This window comes from Mercenaria mercenaria, chromosome 11, assembly GCF_021730395.1.
Source record: "Mercenaria mercenaria strain notata chromosome 11, MADL_Memer_1, whole genome shotgun sequence".
Lineage (NCBI taxonomy): Eukaryota > Metazoa > Mollusca > Bivalvia > Venerida > Veneridae > Mercenaria > Mercenaria mercenaria.
Genome location: NC_069371.1, coordinates 61,950,058 through 61,969,147, shown reverse-complemented (window position 1 = coordinate 61,969,147; position 19,090 = coordinate 61,950,058). Strand labels below are relative to the sequence as shown.

At 30.7% G+C, this 19,090-nt stretch overlaps 1 protein-coding gene across 1 annotated transcript in view; it reads right to left on the bottom strand.

Annotated features, from left to right (window-relative positions):
- Nucleotides 1–18,934, bottom strand: part of LOC123532202 (uncharacterized) — a 31,604-nt gene extending 12,670 nt beyond the window's left edge. The window contains exons 1-4 of the mRNA XM_045313580.2: nucleotides 18,652–18,934; nucleotides 16,234–16,321; nucleotides 14,752–14,885; nucleotides 13,524–13,617 (exon numbers count right to left, since the gene is read on the bottom strand). Of these exons, the coding sequence (XP_045169515.2) occupies nucleotides 13,524–13,617; nucleotides 14,752–14,885; nucleotides 16,234–16,321; nucleotides 18,652–18,839 (504 nt within the window). The 5' untranslated portion in view covers nucleotides 18,840–18,934. The remainder of the gene's footprint in view (nucleotides 1–13,523; nucleotides 13,618–14,751; nucleotides 14,886–16,233; nucleotides 16,322–18,651) is intronic.
- Between the last annotated feature and the right edge of the window lie 156 nt (nucleotides 18,935–19,090).

The window sequence follows — 19,090 nt, the reverse complement described above, 5'->3', positions numbered from 1 at the left end:
AACTGAATTTAATGTGAAATTTTGAAATTAAATTAAAGACAAAAGTTTTTATCCTATGATTACATGGATTCATTTAAAAAATTAAAGAAACAGAATTTAAACCTTCTAAAGAAGAGTTTTTTCATTTTAATGAAACACATATATCTGACAACGAATTTTAACATGCTAAAAAATGTTTGAATAAATTTAAAATTAAAACAATGGAAATATCATGTTTTCTAAAATTAAAAACTGACGTATTACTTTTAGTGATGTTTTTCGAAAATTTTAAAAAACTATGTTTTAGAGTACTACAAATTAGTCCTTGTCATTTTTTAGTATCTGGGTTAGCTTGGGATGCAATTTAAAAGACTGGAATTAGTTAGTAATAACTGATATTGATATGGTATCTTTTTTTTGAAAAGGGATGAGAGGGAGGAATAAGTTATATTTCAAACAGATACAGTAAGCAAACAATAATTATATGAAGGATTATAATCCTAAACTTGACAGCAAATTACATTATGTTCCTCGACGCCAATACCTTTACGGTTGGGCTATGTGTAAACTTACCCTCTGGAACTTTAAATTAATATTCCGAAAAACAATTTAAGAATTAATTGCAAAAGGTAAAAGTAACTTTTATATTTTTGAATGGGGGTCTTGATATCCAAAGATTACATAAACCAACGTTATCCTTTTGCTCCTGAAAAAATTAAATACCAGATCAATGGCTTTCTGATTATAGTAAAATATTAAACAGAATTTGAAATGGAAAAAGTAATGTAAAAAAATTATTTCCCACTTTATGAAAAAACAAATTATTGTTCATTTTTAAAATTTTGAACTATATACACAATTAGGGTTAAAATACAAAATACATAAAATATTTACTTTTGATGAAAGTCCTTGGTTAAAAAAGTATATTGATTTTAATATCAAAAAAGATCTAAAGCAAAAAATTTCATTTGAAAAGGACTTTTTTAATTTAAATGAACAATTCTGTATTCGGTAAGACGATGGAATTTACGCAAGGGGGTTAATTTTAAAATTTAAAACACATGATGAAAATATTTTATTAAAAACATAGCCAAACCTTCATTTGTTATTCAACGATGTTTAACTCTAACCTTTTTGGTATTCATAGAATAAAAGAAAGTTTGTTATTAAACAGACCTTGTTATGTTGGAATGTGCATTCTAGTTTTAAATCAAAATATTTAATGTATGATTTTCCTTATAATATATTAAGGAAAAGTACGAGGGTAATTGTAAATTACTATTCACTGCACTGATTCATTATGTTATGAGATAAAACCAAAGTGCATATGAGGATTTTTATAAGGACAAAGATTTATTTGATAATAGTGATTACGATTTAATTCAAAATTTATTCGACAAAAATAAAAAAGTAATTGGAAAATTTAAAGATAAAGCTGCTGGCATTCCCATTGTTAAATTTGTCGGATTAAGAAGTAAAATGTATTCATATTTTATTAGAAAATGAGGTTAATGTTTAAAAAATGTAAAGGAATTAAAAAACTTGTTGTTAAGAAAACAATAGTTCATAAAAAATTACAAAGATATTTTGTTTAATTCCACCCAAAGTAATCACACCTTTAAAGTTATTCGTTCTGAAAAACACAATCTTTCCAGTTATGTTATAAATAAAACATCTTTATCATGTTATGACGATAAAAGATATATTCTTGATAATGGTATTGATACATTAGCTTATTCTTAAATTAACTCTTAAATTAACTCTTAAATTATAGAACCAAAAAAATTTGGGTTAACTGAATATTCATAACGTTTAAAAGAATTATAAAAATAACATCATCATTTTAAATTCATTTGCATTATAATAGAAATAGATTCATTTTTTCTATTATTTTTGCATTGTAACTTTGAAGAATTACTTTTTCTTTTTTTTTATTTGTAATTTAGCTTCCCCTTTTTATCTAATTTAATTGCATCAAAAAGGGAATAATTAAGGGATGCAATTTTGTTTAATTGTTAATTATTCCATTTTGAACTAAACCAGGACTAGCAATACATTTTTTCCATTGAAATAATCCACCATCGGTATCTGGGTATAACTTTTAAAAACAATGGAGGTTTTTTTAAATTAATTGCCTTTCTATTTGTTTTTCTATTTTATTTACTTTTTCATTTATATTATTGAATTTTCCCCATTATTTTAATTATTCCAGTTAATAAAAACACAGTTTTAATAAGTTTATTACATGTCCTTATTGGTTAAAGAAATTTTAAATTATAGTTTGTTCATTTACTCTTTGATTATTAATTTTTAGTATTTTATAAAATAAATCATACAACGGTACTTTTCTTGTAACATTTTAATGAAAATAAACAAAAAATATCCACAAAGTGTACTTGTTTTGTCTTGATATTGAACATTTTTTGTATTTTACATTTGGTATATACTTAATTACTTCTTTCGGCGGAGGAAGTCCAAAGGGATCGAAATACATATTATTTAAGTAAAAAACCCCCAATGTTTTTCCTGGACCAACAGAGTCGCCCCCAAATTTATAATTCCACTTCAACCTTTTTTTTTAAAAATTAATAAATTATTTCTACTAAACCACCCCTAAAGTTTTTAATTTTTAATTGTTTTACCCATTTTTCCCAATTTTCAAAGTTAGATATTGGTTTGTTTATAAATTTTATTTTCTTTTACTATAGGAATTCGTCTGAAGGTCTTCTCTGAGAATCAATCTGTAGTCCCTTTTCCACTTAACAAAGATGTAATCAAAGGTATTCCTAGACTACAGCCACATACCTAAAAAACCCACCGTTTTGTTTTTGTTTTTGTGTTAATTTATCACTCCAGATCCTACTAGTTGCTTTCTTTGATTAGGTGTAAGTTTGGGTGATATCATATTTCTCTTATCTTTACTACTGAAATCTCCCATTTCCAAGTATTTTACTAACACCATTACTGGCCACCCCAGACAAAGCGCCAATGCCTAGGGGGGCTAATATTTTTGGAGCTATTTTTGCTGCCATTGGAAGAATTGTTTTTCCTAACAAACCAGCTAAAGCTCCTAAAAATCCACCATTTTGACCTTGACTGGACATTTTTTTTTTTGAAATTGTAATTTCTAATCCCTTATTATTGCAACAGCTTTTTTAATTTGATCAATTGTGTTTTTGTTAAACGAAAGGGAAGTTTCCACGTAATTGTTCATGTTTTAATCTAAAAGTATGTGGAATTTATTTTTATAAGCTTTTGCTAAATTTTTCTTTGTCCATCTGAAAGGGGTTAATTTTATTTCAATATAATTTGATGTCATTTATTTAATTTATATTTATTTTATTTAAACAATAACAAGTTCATTTCCAATAGTATTTATTTCAACTGTTAGATTAAGTCCAAATTCATTAAAAACCAAACGTGGAACCCATAGAATTAATTTTGTTACAATTACTCTACCTGGGTCTCCGCCAGCTCTAAAAATTAATTCATCATCATCTGTCAGCTGCAGCGTTATTTGTATTTGACATGGAGGTATAATATTAGTTTCTAAACCCTGAAAAAATGAATAATTATTTAATGGAATTTTAGCATTTACCTCATTATTTTTCCCTTTATTAAATCCTTCTAATAGCAAACCCCCGAATTATTATCATCAGCACAGTTTGAAATGATCTAATAAACAATTTCATTTGTTCCAGTTGATTTTTGCATAATCTTCAGATAGTTCAACTAAATTTTTTACATTTATTACTTTGTATAAATTATTTCAATCATAACAATTTTTTCCCTTTTGTTTAACCACTAACTGATCCCAAAAATGAAGCTGCAAATTTTTAATTAGAGCAATTTGGGCTCCATCATAATCACCACCATTAGCAAGCTTTTTACTTTAAAACTTACTTTAAAATAACCATTAAACAATCAAATATGAGCTTCTATCATTAATTGTAAAGTGATATCCGTTTTTTTTGTTGCTTAACATTATTTCCCAGGACAGATATTAAAGCTGTATCTAATTGAATAGGAGTTAATTCGTATCTTTCGCAATATGGGTTTTTTTCTAAACATGTAAAATATTATATATTATTTTTTTTTTTATTTAAAGTTAAAACTTTTTTTTTTATAAATTAATCTGTTAATACTTTTTGTTGGGCTGAAGTTCCAGATCCTGACAAAATTCTATTTATTCTCATATGAATATCCCCTCCTTACTATTTTTACTATTATTCTTTTCTTGTAATTCCTTAGCAATTAAATTACCAACTGCTGGAGCGGGTTTCTTTTTAAATTTTTCAACAATTTTAGCTGCAGCTAAATTTCCAACTTCTGTTCCAACCTTTTTTTGTTCCACTTTCAAGTGCTGCTTTTCCTGCTGTTTCCCAAAACTTTTTTTCAAGCTGTGCTAATTGAGATGCAACTCCGCTTGAAAACAATTTCGTTAAAGTGTCAAAGATACCTGTTCCAAGGACCGCGTCCTCGGGGACCACAGGTATTCCCTGTATGATTTTTTTTTCCTGGTGAGCATCAACATAAATAAATATTCCTTTATTTTTGTCATAAACTTTTTTGTACATTAATAAAACTAAAATTTAATAAAAGTTTAATTATTTCTTTTAAAAATTTGTGTAAAACTTGTTTTAAAACCCCATTAAAATTAATTATTCTACCGAATACATCTGTAATATTATATTCAAAAGAATTTATAATATATTTTTTTAATTTCAGAATATCCAAATCTTTTGGTTCTTTTTTAAACGGATAAGCTCTTGTTAATCTGCATACTTAAGCATAGATAATATCACTGAAATTACCCTCAACAAGTGAATTATCAATAAGATCACAATGAATGTAAATTGTATCCACAGAGTTAGTTATATTTGGTGTTTGTAGTTCCCCATTCTATTTTCCAATTTTTTTCTCAAAACCAAGCAATGTATGAAAATTTGATATCCCCAAATCCAACTTAAAATTATCTGTAATTTAAATCAAAATCTTAAAACTACTTAAATCAAATTCCCCAAAATTATTGGAGCAATTTCTGATTTATCAAATTTATAATCACCATTACTTATTAATGTTTCCCTAAAAATAATTATTTAAAATCTGTGTAACTGTAAGAACCATTTGTAAATATAATATCTTTCCCAAACCTTACCATTATGATACGAATTCTTTTATTGTCATATTCATCACTAATATTATGCCAAAAATAGGTCATAGTGTTAATACTATCCAAACCAACAACATAACATAAGTTTTATTTTTATCTAAAATTAAAGAACGACTAAATCTGATTGTAAAATCACTCGGTTTATTTTTATTACTTTAAAGTTTTCAGAACTTAATACTATTTTTTGTTCCATTTATATATAATTAAAATCTAAATTCAAGAAAAATAATTTTTATATAACTTTTCATGTTGTTCTGGTAACAATTTTTTCATTTTTTAATAGTTTTATCAAATTATTCTAATAAACCCTTCATTTTTTAGTTCTTCATTATTATTTCCTGCATCAATCGAACCACAAATTAACTCCAAATCATTAACCAATTCTTCTGGATTACATGGACAAATGTCATAACCTTGTCCCCTAATTACTTTTTTAAATTTTATAGATCTTTTATTGATAGGTAATCCTGACTTTTCTGTTAATTCTTTGAATATTTTTCTTGAATGAATTGAAGCTTTTTATTATTGTTATATCTTTTATTAATCAAATCAATTAAATCATCATCTACTTTTGTGTTAATGACTTCTTTTCCCGTTATTCTTACCTTAGCAATTAATTTGTTTTGACCATAAAGTTTATTTAAGTTAATAATTAAATTACCATATTGTCCATTTGGCGAAACTTTATATGGATTATGATGTTTTAAATTTCCCTTTTCCAATGTAGAAGCCATACCAAGAATATTATTTAACCGGTTTTTGTACTTTAATAATTCGTCTTGGTTATGTTTTAATTCCTTTGCTTCTTTTTGCTTATTTGGATCTTTCGATCTTGATTTGCTAGCTATTGGACCATTTAATTTTTTAATATTTTCAGTAACATCATCTATTGTAACTTCAAGATCGTCTTTATCTATTTTATCTGGATTAGATTCATCTGCAGTAAAAAAGACAAACATTTTAGACGGTTTGTAATATTTATATTTTTTAAAACATTACTACCAGAAAAGCATCAAATCTACTGTAGGTATTTCCTTTGCTTTCGGTCTTGTCTCAACAATTTCAGGAAATTCTTCAGTTGTTTCAATCAGTTTTTTCAGTTATTCCATCTTTTCTCTTCCGTAATCTTTTAATCTTTTTAAGTTTATCTTGAGGAACCCATCAGGTTCATCCCCCCAATCTATTGATGTATAAGGGGCCGGTTTTGAAAGGTAATAATGGTGATTTGGTTTCTTGGAATATCTGGTAAACCCTGGTATGTTTGTATGTTTTTCATTTCATCACCTAATAACGCTAATTGTTGTTTTATTCCAGGTAATGCTTTTAATGACTTGTAATTGTTTTTTTTGACTTTCTATTCCTTCAGTAATTGGTTTATAAATTTCAGTGTCCCTATCCCGATTTGTAGCTTTCTTAATTTTTTCTCTCATTATTTCTTCTCTAAGAGCTCATCTTTGCCCCGACTAAAGTTTTTTTTTCTTATTGTTATTTCATTAAGTTTTGATTGCATTATATAATATGTAAGATAATGTAAGATATTGTAAAATAATGTAAAATAATGTAATATTATATAAATGCAAATTCAAATTATGATACAAAAAGTGATAAATCCAATAACTTTAAACAATATTATCCTTTTATGCCAATTCATGTTTTAGAATGTTAATATGTGGATCTTCTGGATCTGGAAAAAAAAAATCATTAATGCATACTTCAAAAACCCTCTTATATATTATGATAAATTATACTTTTAAAGCTAAAAACCTAGACATCTAATATCAAGATTTAAATTTAAAATAAAGCCAAATTGCAAAACAAATTAAAGTAGATCCAAATGAAATACTTGAATATTCAGCTGATCCCCAACCAAATTGAACCTTGTGAGAATCTTGAATCAGAAAAACAAAAAGTAGTAAAAATTTGATGATTTTTTTATGTGAAGATAAAAAAGTTCAAAATGAAATAAAAAATACTTTATTCAAGGACGACAAAAAAAACTGTTGTGTTATTTATTTAAATCAGTCTACTATAAAACACCAAAAAAAATTTAATTAACTGTTCACATTATATTTATTTGAAAGTCCAGGTAAACGAAAAAATGATATGATTTGTAATGAACAAAATATTAACCCTAACTCTTTTTTCTAATGCAACAAATCAAAAATATGATTTCTTATATATTGACAAACCAAGGAAGTTTTTAAGAGAAAACTTTACTGTAATATATAATGGGGGTTTTTAATAATATAGAACAAATAAGTGAACCTGAAATATAATAAAGTTAAATTTGATATTGATTTAAGTGATTATGCTTTCTAAAAACAATACAAAAGCTTAGAAAGGACATGGAATCATATCTTCACAGAATAAGGAACTTGATACACAATGAACCCGAGCATTAGATATGGGAGTAATAAAATAATCAACCTAGGAAATCCAGATAAATCCCCGATGTAGTTCCAAGACGGTTTTGTATAAAAAAATTCAAAGTGTAATAGATGACTATAATCTTGAAGATGTCAAAAGTATAAAACAAACACTAGAAACAGAAGTAAGAATATTGAAGAATTAACAAAAAATTTTTAAAAAAATTCATTATTAATAGTTTTAATTACAAGGTAAAATTTAAAAAGAAATGAAAGCTAAAAAACTTGAAGAGAAATCTGATTTGACAGATGATAACTAAAAGAAGTATTTCGAGTTAATTTAAACATTTTATTCCCTCCAAATTCACGAATTAAAAGATAGTAGATTAAACATGAAGAACTAAAAAACAAGATTACGAAGCTGAGAAAAAGTTACAAAATAATGTATCAGTTAGAAATCAGAACAGAAATAAATAAACTAAATACTGAAACTGAAAATAAGCTAAAAATTTATTAGAATTAATTTCAAATAAAATTGCAGAATATAAATCTGAACTGGAAAAGGCAGCTTTACAAAGAGGTGATGATCATGACACAGCATTAGAGGACTTTAAAAAGAGCTCAAATTTTAAAATAGATGACTTTAAAAACCCAAAATTTGAAATTGGATTAGTTGTTGACAACCGTCACAATTTTAAAAGTATGCAGACTTAAGTAATATTACAAAAAAAATACAAGAAGATAGACGCAGTTAATTTCTAAAGTTGAAGAACATAAAAAATGAACTGGACTTTGTAGTTGAAAAATCAGTTAAACAAGGGAGTTAATTAAATGCTAATACTGAAGCAATTAACATAATTAATAATCAGCTAGAAAATTTGAAGAAACAACTTATAGACCTGATTAATAATTTGATGCACGTCCACAATAAAGTTTCGAAGAGTTAAGTAAACTTAAAGGTTTATTACAAAAAAATATTAATGAATTTAATGATAATTTAATGATAAAATTAAAATAATAATAAATGATTTGGACTCTGTAGTTGAAATATCAGCTAAAACAAGGAGAATCAATCACTGCTAATACCCAAGTAATTACTGCTAATACTAAAGCAATAACCGCTAATGTCGAAGAAATTTACCACTAATACTCAAGAAATTACAAAGTAAAAAATGTTTTCTTAAAACAAGAAACACAATTAGCTAGACAAAGAATACTGTTGATAGTTTATCTGCTTCTGATGTTTTCTACAACAAAAAGACTTGATGATTTAGCTGAAATGATTCTTAAACTTAAAAAGAAAGACAGGAAAATAGAAGAAAGGCTAGAGGAAGTGGGACATGAATGGTTTTCCTTCGGGAAAACTATTATAAACATACTTTGATTACATACAAATGAAAAAGTATTTTGACCGTCTGGTGCCTGGATATATTCAACATATAAAAATATGGCCGGGGTTTTAACTAAATTTTAAAAATATTTGAAATTGGATATGGAATTATCGTAGATTATAGAGTTTTTATACTCATAACCAAAAATATAAAATAAAGTACTAGATGTGCTTTTGAGTGGTGTTTATAGTTAAAAACCTGGAATTTATATAATAGATATTAAGATTTTATTAACGGGATCAAACCCATAGGTGAATCGTATAAACCGACTAAAAGCCCAATATCACATTTTAATTTAGGTGGCGGAATAATAGGTTTTAGGATGATGCTTTATTTTTGATAATTTGATAATGTAAATTAGCAGCTGAGGCACTGAGGACTTTGACACTGATCAGTTAATATCATGTATAAGAAAAAATTAAAATTTAATCTAAAACAAGGGACAATGTTTGACATTCTCCTTATGACGATTCAACATCTACAGAAGTAACATTTTCGCTTTTGGCGGATAGTTACATTAGATTCTACATATCGGATGAACCTGTATTGGATAAATATAAATCCATATTGCCTAATTTAAAAAAAACTTTTGAGTTAAAAACTTTAAAATTTAAATTTCTGTGTTTTTATTTAATAGAATAATTAATATAATGGGAATATTCCAAAATACTCCCCAAAAATGTATGTTCAATCATGCATATTGCCTATGGCATACTCAAACGGTTGAGTGATTTCAGTTGTTTGACCCATTTGGACTTTCCCCACCGAAAGAAGTATTTAGATATTACATACCTGGGGTTAAAGTATAACAACATACAATATCAAAACAAAACAAGTACACTTTTTAAATATTATTGTTTATTTTTCATAAAATGTTACAAAATGTATAACATTTATGATTTATTGTATAAAACACTGAGAGTAAACAATGTAAACTAATAAATAATTTTAATCATGCATATGCCTATGGTATACTCAAACGGTTGAGTGATTTCATAACATAAAAGTATTATGATATTCAATCAGCATATGCCTATGGCATACTCAAACGGTTGAGTGATTTTAGTTGTTTGTACTTAAACTTGTAATACCTTGTTTAATAGTTGTAAAATTTTTGTAATATATTCAATAGATACAGCACATTTTAAAATGTTATTATATTTCATTGCAAAATCATACAAACGTATTAAAAAGTTGCAATGTGATAATGAATAATTAAAATTATAATTTTTAAGTGTTACTATAAATCCTTTTTTTTTTCCTTTTTTGTTAACATTTTAACTTTTTTTAAAACTTTTTCCTTTTTTACATGAATTTAAAACTACATTTCTTGTATCTGAGCGTATCAATTTATCCAGCATTTCTAACATTCGGCACATTCATTAGAAGTTGATGGGGCGCGGGTAAATTCATCGGTTTTTTTTTCGTTCGTCGAGAAGGATTCTTCCAATTTCTTTTTACTTCATTGTATCTGGTTTTTCTTGTAGTGCGTGTTGTTGTTTTTTTCGATGCCAATTGATGTTGTAATTTTTATTATATCTTGTTTTAAATGTTCGTTGTCTTCCTGAAATTTTTGTAATTCGTTCGGTTCCAGACGTATGTTTAAGAAGTTTGTAATATTGTTTGCAATATTTAATTAATCCATTTCTGTATTTTGTGGTCATTGGGGTATTTTTCTCTTAAATATACAGTCAGACCATCGATAAACTCGGTAAAACTCTTGAATACTCCTGAAATGAAATAAAGAAAAGTTCTTAAAATTTTGTACCACTTACGTATTCTACAACGTATAAATACATTGTTTAATTCATATTAAAATATTAAGCAGCGGGGTAATAGTCTAAAATTAGTAAAAAGAATATAACAAAATATAAAATTACATTATAGTCCTTTAAAACTCCTTTCTGTTCTGTTGTTGTAAGTATAAGTCAGCACTATAAAGTTATTTGCTTCTATGCGGCTTTTTTTATGCTAGCAAAGAAGGTTCTGGTGCTAATCAATTACGTTTGTGTTGTGAAATACGCTATATTTGTTTACACGTAACTTAACAACCGTTCATAACCATTTTCAGAAAATGTCACGTAAATCCCATATAACATTTCAGAAAATACGTCAGTTATTTATTACCAGGTTTTCCGAAAATACGAAAACGAAAGTAAAGTAAATATGTCAGTTATTTATAACCAGGTTTTCCGAAAATATGAGAAAACGAAAGTAAAGTTAAAATCTATGTTTTAAATTGTCCGGCATTGGTCAGTCCGAACCAAAGACTAAATGTTAAATTAGGTGAAATAGGGCTCCGCTGCGGTATTTAATAAACTACTCTTATATTCGAAAGCGGGTCGCGGTTCAAAATATATCTTGAATTTGCAAGGCAGTAACTTGGTTTGCAGCTGGAATCGCACAATGGAAAAATGCAAAAAAGTGCACACTCTCTTTTTTAAAAGTGTTATAGGTGATTATAATAACAAGTACAATTACTTAAGCCTCTTTTATAGTATGTTAAGCTGAGAACAATTCTAGAACACTAGTTTGGCGACATATATACGATCCCAATTTTTTGCGTCGATTCGTCGTAAAGCCAAAATCATTCGTTCTAGAATATTACTGTAGAATTTTCAAAAAAGACAAAACCACATTATTCTACACTTACTAATTTATGAGAGCTCAATTAATTTCTGATACCTATTTTATCTTTGTGTTCGCAAAGAATGACAACTTGTGCAATGTCCAGAGTGGCTACTGAGCAATGCTCATTAAGTAGAATTTAGTGTGCGTGAGCACTGCCAACTATGTTGGCAGCGTTCAGAGTGCTGTGAACGCTAGCAACTGAGCAATGTTCATTAGGCAACGTTCAGCATACTGTGAACACTAGCCTCTGAGAAATGTTCAGTTGGCAGCATACAGACAGCCGTGAACACTATTCAGTGATTAACGTTCCGTCAGTAGTCCTCAGAGCTGTGAAGAGTTCACACTGAACATTAAATGAATGGTCAGTGAAAATTGTCTACCCACCACACTAGAGACCTGCCAACGGAACATATCTCACCGCAGATAAAAAAAGGGGCTCGGAAAAAAAATGTGACCATGCGACCACATACACGCATCACTGGGAAGTCCCCTTCTCTAACGAAAAGGGTCGATACTTTTTGCCGACCTACCATATCCCTTAAGGGGTAATAGGTTATTAGTCAGCAGTATTTTCGACAAAGGATTTAGGAATAGTTTATATACAGTTACCTTTCTTACTTTCAACAAGGATATAGCATCAACCTGTTTTCAGTTTTAATATCAGAAATGGAATCTTTTTATATAAATTTTCCGCAAATATAACCTTGACTGATTATTTGATTCTTTTAAAACTACTTTTGAGCACTTTTTATAGTTTCATGTAGAAAACGTTTTAAAATCCACAAGGTGTATTTGTTGCAATAGTCTGCCTTTTTGTATGCATATTTTTTGCTTGAGGGTACATAATAATATAATAGGATTAAACACATGTCTAAGGATAATATCATAATGACCAAACGGCAGTCTTTCATAAATAATATGGCATAAATAGATATAATAACACATGTATTTGTATCAATATGTAGAAAATAGAATATGGTCCTGATGCTAGTGTGCAGACGTTCATGTTAGGTGTTTGGCTACCTTCAAGAGAAATGTCGTGTTGAGGGATGTATTCAAATATTTGGCAAGATAAACTAACACTAAATTGTCCTAGAAATTTAACATATTTAAGAAAAATTAACCTATAACTAATAAAATAACTAAATATAAGAAATAAACGAATATAAGCGTAAAAATTGCAGCGTATTAGAAAGGTACTGTCAGTCACTGGCGCTAAACTGGTCTGCATTTTTCAGTATGTTTTTTTTTTTCTGTTTTGGATTTAACGCCGTTTTAACAGTATTTCAGTTATGTAACGGTGGGCAACTAACCTAACCAGTGTTCCTGAATTCTGTACCAGTACAAACCTGTTCTTCGCAGGTAACTGCCGACTTTCCCACGTGAATCAGAAGTGAAGGACGAATGAAATCGTCATGGAGAACAAACGCCTCGCCCAGGGCTCGAACTCACGACCCCGCGATCCGTAGATCTGCACTCTCCCTACTGAGCTAAGCGGGCGGGCACTTCCAGTATGCAGTTCACAATTCGAATTGCACACGGCAAACTGTATTCTGCATTTGCAATTCGAACTTGTTTTGTTTGCAATTCGAATAGCAAAATTCCAAAACAGCGTGTGGTTTAAATTTGCAAGCTGCAGATCTACTAAACGCCTACATAGTCCAAATCAGTGACTCCAGTTACCTCCCCTGACGGTCCGTTCATTATGTTCCGAGTTGGACTAACGCCTACCAACCAGTTAACATTGCGATTTATTAAATTTGACTAATCAACTGGTCAAAATCGCGATATACATGTATTTGAATAATCCGACCAGTCAAATTCGCTATGAATTTGAATTATCCAATCAGTCAATATCAGGTTGGTTGGAAAAGATTTGTGAAATTTAGGGAATATGGTACAATTGCTTTCTGTGAATACATGTACATTATAGTTGCTGGACATATGAGGGAGAAGTGTTAGCATGGGATTTGATATACATACAAAATCTGTAGATAACTGTTGTTTTTGCCCAATAGCTTTGAAATAATTGTCTTTAACATCTCCTTTCACACAAATTAAGGACACGTAAGACGTTCTGCAAAAAGCACACTAATTAGTGAATATTTTTCCATATACTGTAGCATCATTGATACTCGTAGAAAACTTATTTTCACGAACTTTGTGGTTGCATCACTCCTAGAAATTAAACCCTATAGAGCATGTAAAATTCCCATTCAATTTCTCTTAAAAACTCGAAATCCACTAATTTATAACCCCACAAAAATTGTCTCTTTTTTTGTGCAAAAATCAAGAAATTTCGTAATCAGGAAATTAAAAGAGTTAACAGTAATTACAGACTGTTATCCACATCTGTTTTTGTAAATAAAACTGCTGAGGCTGCACTAGCTGTTTCTTTGGAGAAAATTGTTCTATATAGTCATGATAAGAAATTAAATCCCGCCACCTAGCGGCCAAGTTTTTGAACAATTTGATATGGCTTGAAGGATACCTAAACAACATGTGTGTTGTTAATTATTTTAAAATCGGGCCAGCAGTTTCAGAAGAGATTATTTTCAAAGAATAACCATATAGAGGAAACTAGCGCCATCCCATGTTGGCCATATGTATAAACCAATCAACATGGCTTGACGACTAGGGTAGAGGAACACTCAAAGAACATTACAATGAAATAATCTTGAAATTTGACCAAGGGTTTCTGAAGAGAAGATATTTTAACCTTTTCTTTATGGTTGTCTTGGCAACCAGAATTCTGCATGGATGACCTAGATCTGAAGGAGTTGGGAAGAAGACGACCCAAGGAAAGTCCGTGTGGAGTTTGGTTGAAAGTGGCTTTGTGGTTTAAATCTTCTTTAAAAACATTTTCGGCGAAGGACTGAAGACGGACATCCAACGATCCAATATTTGTTGCTCAGGTGAGCTAAAAAGCCAGACACACTTGGCTTTAATTCAACTTCCCTTAATCCGTCACGCAATAATGCAACATTGTCCTCGTTTCAGAACATTGACTGCAAATCCGTAGTAAAGAGGAAGAAACCCCTGATATGTTTTGAGAATTAACAGACGTCTGGAACATTTTATATGAGTTATGTAAGTCTAAAAATCTAAATTATGAGAATGTTTAAACGCAGAAGTTCAATAAAAAACATTTTATGACACATCCCTAAGTCGGTTGCTTCTGACAAATGAATGAAATACATGTATACCTTACCTGAGAGGGTTTCCTTGGGTTTTGTATACCAGGGTCACAGAGTTGTCAGACTGATTAGTGATGAAGTTTGCCGTGCTCTGATAGCCGAGGGATAAATATAGGTCGTGTGGTATTGATGGCTGTATTCCACACATCTGAAACAAAAGTGTGGATAACTTTACATCAAGTTTAACTATAGGATGTGTGGTATGGATGGCTGTATTCCACACATCTGAAACAAAAGTGTGGATAACTTTACATCAAGTTTAACTATAGGACGTGTGGTATGGATGGCTGTATTCCACACATCTGACACAAAAGTGTGGATAACTTTACATCAAGTTTAACTATAGGACGTGTGGTATGGATGGCTGTATTCCACACATCTGAAACAAAAGTGTGGACATACTACGGGTTACTTTGTATTATATCAATTTTGCCAACTGGGGGTCAGCAAATGTTGTAGGAGCACTTAAATATCTGACGGACGTCTTAACTTATCAATTCGTTAAAAGAAATAAAATTTCTGTCTACATGTAGAAATCGCTAAATGAAATTAAGGATGTTTTCGTGTCATTTTCAGCGCAGAAGTGTAACTTAACTATTTTATTTTAAGTACTGTAGTCTTTCGTGGCCAAGTGGTTTAGGTCACTGGCTTCAAATCACTTGTCCTTCACCTCTGTGGGTTCCAAACTCTGTTTAGGGGTGTAGAATTTTTTATGAGAAAGCCATCAAGCTGGCTTACGGAAAGTGTTCGCCCTTGATGAGGGCACCTGGGTTTTTCTACACCATAAAAAGCGGGAAAGTAGCCATATGACCTATAACTATGTCGGTGTGACGTTAAACCACTAGAACAAAGTCAAAACAAAGAAGTCCATCAATCGCACGAATGCCAAACCAAGTCTATATCTACGCTGCAAAACCCCAGACAGATATCTAGTATATGTCAAGCGGTTCTTCTGTCTCACAGCATATAGCATTCGCAATGTCTATAATTTTGTGTATTTGTGTAGATGTTCTATATAATAAGTAATAAAAAACAGAATTCTGTGTAAAATAACAGAGGCAAAGCTGTAAGATATTGACGTTACTATATATAGTAACAAAATTGCTCAGGACAGAATCCTGTAACCCAAGCGTGCATAATATCCGGTTACTGACCGCCACGGATACCCTGTGCTTTCGAGTTAAAAATTCATTAACGTCAAATATTGATTCAAACAAACGAGGCCTCGTGTTTAGAATGTATGTAGACTACACTTTCGTGTGTTAAAACTCACTTCGACGCGCATGCCATTTTAAGTAAATACTACAGTCCGGATATGATTATTATTTGACCTACATGGCAGTATTACGTAACACCCTTTTTATATATTCGTTGATATTGTTGTCAAGCCAGAAAACAAAACAAAACAAAACAACATCAACAGCAAGAAAAAAGATATTAATTAATTAAAATGTCACTAAAAGGACGGGGTCATGCTTGGCTCTGTTAATACATACCGCCACCTCCTTACAAGCACCTTCTGTAAAATTGAAGCACGGGTTCCACGAGTATGACATCTCGTGCTTGTCTGACACGTTCACAAATCTGAAAAAGACAGACTTCTTATACAATGTAGTTCTAATGGAAACAAAATTATATACATCAACAGCATTACAATATATCATGATATCATCTCTTATTACACTGAACATCTGGAAGAACCTTTCAACCATAAACAAATTTATTGAAAAGCCTTACAACCATTAGTATAATAGACATCTATGAAACGTTTCTCTTTTATTTAAGAAATGATATATCCCAAAATGTAATTTCAGATGCGAAGGAGGTATAGCAGCCCCCGTAATTAAATAATTAGCGTCCGGAACGACAAACAATGCTTCATTCAAGAACAAATCACTGTTTGAGTTATATTACTTCAATTTTTACAAAGATTATTATGTGCACCTTTGAAGATATCCACCAAATGAGCCATGAGAAAACCAACATAGTGCAATTGCGACCAGCATGGATCCAGACCAGCCTGCGCATCTGGATCCATGCTGTTCGCTAACGGTTTCTCAAACTGAGGGCACGCTCTCGTGAAATTATTACGCCCGACGTATAACCGCCCATCGTGTATAAATATTGATTAAGCACAGTTTCGCTATAAATTATTTCTTAATTAATATATGAGCCGTGCCATGGGAAAACCAACATAGTGGCTTTGCGACCAGCATTGATCCAGACCAGCCTGTGCATCCATGCTGTTCGCTTTTAAAGCCTATTGCAATCAGAGAAACCGTTAGCGAACCAGACTGCGCGGATGCGCAGGCTGGTCTGGATCCATGCTGGTCGCAAAGCCACTATGTTGGTTTTCCCATGGCACGGCTCATATTTTATGTTCATGACGGAAATTGCAACAGTCGGCATATTAAGAAATGAAATGATTTTTTTTTTCGGTGTTCATGCGAAATGAACGACAGAATAGGATAGGCAAATCCATAATTTTGCCGAAGCGCGATATGTTTAATTTGCCGATCTTATTCTGACGTTCATTTCGCATTAACACTGAAAAAAGGGGTTTCATTTCTTATATTTAGATTATATTTTATTTCCATTTGTAAACAAGAGGTAGTGTAATGTACCTGAAGTTTGTTTTGAAAACACAACACCATTATGACAGTTCTAACATTTTTATTTCCTACGAAGAGCAATGCACAGTTACTTATAACGTTCGGTAGAATTTCAAAGATATAATCAATTTCAGTTAGCCTTTTAAAACAGTTCTATTTACAAATCTATTGACAACATTTCTTGATTATAAATGTATTTCAAAATAGCTTTTAACAATGCTTATTGAGAGCGGGACCATGTCGGCTCTATCCCGTCACCTGGACTGCTCCCCCGATCACAGAGAATATCGAGTTTATATAGGCTTATACAGGAAAAACACAGCAGACACATTATCTAACTTCCTGACCACTAATAAGGATACGTAGAAAAGAATTCACTTATGTGTACATGTTCATACCCTTGAGCTACTGGAGATCTGAAAAGTTTTGTCTGACTATGAAATGTACAATTTTTATCTTAATTATCCGAAAGAAATACAAAAATAGAAAATTATAAACTTAGGCATTACATTACAAAGATAATATTATAAATTGCACATATTTTGTGGCATTTAACATAAAAGTAAGCTTCCAAGCAGTTCTGTTCACCAGACGGAACAACTGCGACGTCATAAGGAACGTTCTCCCTGACTATACGAGGACGTCATCAAAAAACGGCCGTCGGTTATCACTAAGCAGTCATGACGGAACTTTCGCGCCTTTCCTTTTGCTGTTCATACGAAATGAACGACATAATTTTCTATAGAAAAAAATAGGGCGAATGTAAATATTTTAATAAAAATGTTTTATCATTACACCAGATATGTGATTATCAATAAGGTTTACATACACAAGTTTAGATATATCACAATTGGTAGCGATATAATGATCAATTTTTATCAGTGGACACGTCGGTCGAGTTTTCCTCGGTCGCATATGTGCTATGCCCCCACGCCCCAACTTCCACCCTACCCTCACATACCTGACCCTTATTTTTTTTCACTGCTCGAAAGCATACCCAGTTGTCAGCGAGTGAAAAAAAAGGATTAGGTTTCTGGAATGTTTAAATTAGAACAGCCACGTGATGAATATTTAGGACAATGGAATGCATCCGCAGTGGATATTCCAGTAGGACTGAGCACAACTGCAGAACAGTGTGCTCTGTTTCATTCCTTTGACAACGGTTCTAAGACCACTATAGAATTTTAGGAGTCAAAGAAATAAGACCCTGGCACGCTAGGACATGGATATGGAAAACCTGTTTTAAATATTGCCTTTTACCTGTAAAATAGTTTTATATTTATTTAAATATTTGAAAGTTACCTCGGTGCTCCATCTGTTCTCGCAATACCATCTAGATGAAGAAATTGTCCGTTCTCAAACTTACAGTTACACGGAGTTATACCCGTACACACACCTTGACCATTACTGACCGATAAACATGATAGAAATATAGAGACGAACAGCCAACTGAATGCACCAATATCCATTGTTTTTAAAACTATCATCATTATTATTATTATTTTACTTGAAATTCTCAAAAATGACAAATCCCTTTATATCCATATCACTCAACTTTCAGTTTACACACAATCGATGTTAAGATATTCATAGATAACCCCGATTTTTATCTATAGGTGACTTTATATCTAATACGTCCGCCATGTACATCGTTAGTTGTTTGATTACATTTAAATGCATTTGGGGAATTTATTATTAAACTACACTATCATAGTTTTGTAATTATTCTTTGCTGAACTGG